This window comes from Macrobrachium nipponense, chromosome 33 (assembly GCF_015104395.2).
Source record: "Macrobrachium nipponense isolate FS-2020 chromosome 33, ASM1510439v2, whole genome shotgun sequence".
NCBI lineage: Eukaryota > Metazoa > Arthropoda > Malacostraca > Decapoda > Palaemonidae > Macrobrachium > Macrobrachium nipponense.
This window is the reverse complement of record NC_087219.1, coordinates 7,804,602-7,807,747: the sequence shown is the minus strand read 5'-3', so window position 1 is coordinate 7,807,747 and position 3,146 is coordinate 7,804,602. Positions and strand designations below refer to the sequence as shown.

At 33.4% G+C, this 3,146-nt stretch overlaps 1 protein-coding gene across 1 annotated transcript in view; it reads right to left on the bottom strand.

Annotated features, from left to right (window-relative positions):
* Nucleotides 1-3,076: 3,076 nt before the first annotated feature.
* LOC135202657 (uncharacterized) overlaps nucleotides 3,077-3,146 on the bottom strand; it is a 366-nt gene continuing 296 nt past the window's right edge. Inside the window, exon 1 of the mRNA XM_064232151.1 lies at nucleotides 3,077-3,146. This exon is cut by the window's right edge and continues 296 nt beyond it. Within this exon, the coding sequence (XP_064088221.1) occupies nucleotides 3,077-3,146 (70 nt within the window).

The following is a 3,146-nucleotide window of genomic DNA, read 5'->3' as shown; positions in this document are numbered from 1 at the left end:
TCAGAAATGAAAAAAAAATATCATTATCATATATAAATATTGGAATATATGACAGCGCAAAAAAAAATTCATATATAATTGTATACAAATCACGCTGAGCAAAACTGTTAAAGCTAATGAGTTAATTATTTTTTTCGTTGTATTGTACACTAAATTGCAATCATTTTGGTATATAACAAACCATAAAACGATCAAAGCAACACAGGGAAAATATTATCACAATATGATGCATGAATTCGTAATGCACTGACGTAAAAAAAAAGTAGTTTTCATAAATTCACCATAAATCGAAACACTGTGCTAGAGACTTCCCGTTTGTTGAAAAATGAAGGTAATTAATTGAATACTACTAGACTGTAAGTTTTGTAGCTTACAATTACAGTTTTTGACCATTTCGGTCGAGTTAAAGTCGACCAAAGGTTGAATTTTTTCTATTTATCGTTATTTATATGAAAATATTTCAAAACTGATAAAAGCTACAACCATGGGTTTTTGTTTGTTGTATTTTAAATGGAATTGCGCACATTTTCATATATCAAACTTTATGTAACGGCTAATATAAAATGGTGCAAACATTACGACAATCGGACGAAAAAAATTATGATTTTCTCGGAAGAGTTACCGTGCGGACGTAAGGAAAAAGTTTTTTTCATAAATTCACCATAAATCGAAATATTGTGCTAGAGACTTCCAATTTGTTGCAATATAAAGTTAAATGATTGATTATTACTAGAATGTAATAATTTTAGCTTAAAATTGCGTTTTTTACCTTTTCCGTCGATTCAAAGTTGACCGAGGGTTGAAATTTTTGCACTTATCGTTATTTATATGAAAATATTTCTAAACAAATAAAAGTTACAATCATGGGTTGTTTATGGTCGTATTCTAAATTAAACTGCGCACATTTTCATATATAAAACTTTATATAACGGCTAATATAAAACGGTGCAAACATTACGACAATCGGACGGCTAAATTTCTGATTTTCTCGGAAGAGTTACAGCGCGGACGTAAGGAAAAAGTTTTTTTCATAAATTCACTATAAATCGAAATATTGTGCTAGAGACTTCCAATTTATTGCAAAACAAAGAAAAATGATTGATTATTACTAGAATATAAGATTTTTAGCTTACAATTGCGTTTTTCGACCATTTTGGTCAAGTCAAAGTTGACCGAAGGTTGAAATTTTTGCACTTATCATTATTTATATGAAAATATTTCTAAACTGATAAAAGCTACAACCATGGGTTGTTTTTGTTGTATTCTACGTGAAATTGCGCACATTTTCATATATAATATAAAACGGTGCAAACATTACGACAATCGGACGACAAAATTTCTTATTTTTTCGGAAGAGTTACCGCGGGGACGTAAGGAGAAAGTTTTTTTCATAAATTCACCAATAATCGAAATATTATGCTAGAGACTTCCAATTTGTTTAAAAATGAAGTTAAATGATTGAATATTACTAAAATATAAGAGTTTTTGCTTACAATTGCGTGTTTTTACCATTTCAGTAGAGTCAAAGTTGTCCAAAGGTTGAAATTTTGGCACTTATCGTTATTCATGTGAAAATATTTCAAAACTGATAAAAGCTACAACCATGGGTTGTTTATTTGTTGTATTCTATTCTACATGAAATTGCACACATTTTCATTTATAAAACTCTATGCAACGGCTAAGATAAAATGGTGCAAAAATTATGTCATGTGACGAAATAATTTCTGAGATGTGTCGCTGATGCTTTTTAGTGGGAGAAAGAAAGAAATTCGAGCGTTGCGCGCCTGGGTAACGATTGTAACAAAACAACAGCTTGATCCGTGAACTCCCGGCATCCCTCAAGGTGCCTGCAAAAGTTTTTGCCAAGTAGGCCTATAACTATTTTTCCGGGAATTTAAAAAAAAAACTATTTTGTGTTGACTTTTCGTACATCAATTCGACACCCAACAGACAATTTTCATTGACGTTTAATACGTCCAATCGGCGTTTAAAGGTAAATATCCAATATAGAAAAAAATATGTAAATATAAATATCAAAGCAACAGCAACCACCAAACCAAGGCCAACCAACAACAAGCAGTTTTGCATTCAGTCCCCACAGGGTTCCATCAACAGAAATCCTAGGGAGGAGAATGAATACATGTACTAAAACCACAACTTATTGATTATGTTAAATAATGATGAAGGGCTCAATGGTAGTTATATCGGTAACTGCTTGATTGTTACCTGGACTGGAGTCTATTAAATGAAGGAAGACCGCTGGCACCAGATCTCCCAGTCATCCCCAATTCCGTCCCACTTGCTGAAAACCATGAAAGATATGGGAATTATATTATTGAAAACACAAGACAATATGGAAATAACGGAAGGAAATTACAAAAGCAAAAGCTAGTCACACTGGAATAATTCTAAATATCCGTATAAGTAAATATGGCATGAATATGTCTTACAGATTAAGAGGAAATTAGTAGTAGCCAAATGAAACAGCTGAATATGAATATAAATACGGCTGCAGGCCTATACATTATCGGTTAAGTATAATTTCAAATATGAATGTTAGGGCAGCTGATTCTTTTTCTTCTTTCCCACCGTTATCCCTACGTTAATGGGTTGGTTGCCTTCTCTACTGCATTCTACCAAAGGCATCATCCTCCACCAAACCTCTTCTCTCTATGTCTTCCTTCACTTTATCTTTCCATCTAATTCTCTGTCTCCCTCTCGATCTTCTTCCTCTAACAGATTCCTCCCAAGCCTTCTTCACTCTCTCCTCGTCATCCAACCTCAACACATGCCCATTCCATCTAAATCGTGACTCTCTTATTACATCTGTAATCTTTAATAAACCTGCCCTTCTTATTTCATCATTTTCCAAATCTCCCAAGCAGCGATATCCCCATAATCCATACATTAACACTGGTCATACCACCGTGTTACATATATTGACTTATAGCTTGATTGCATTTTCTTATCAAATACCACTGAAGCTACCTCTTTCTACTTCCCCCATGCAGCTTTTATTCAACTGTCAACTTCAGCCTCACATCATCCCTCTTAGCTTAAAGTTGATCCTAAGTATTTAAACTTTTCTGCCTGTTTGATAATCGAGCCTCTTCTTTCTTGTATTACTATTGCCTCTATCTTCCGTA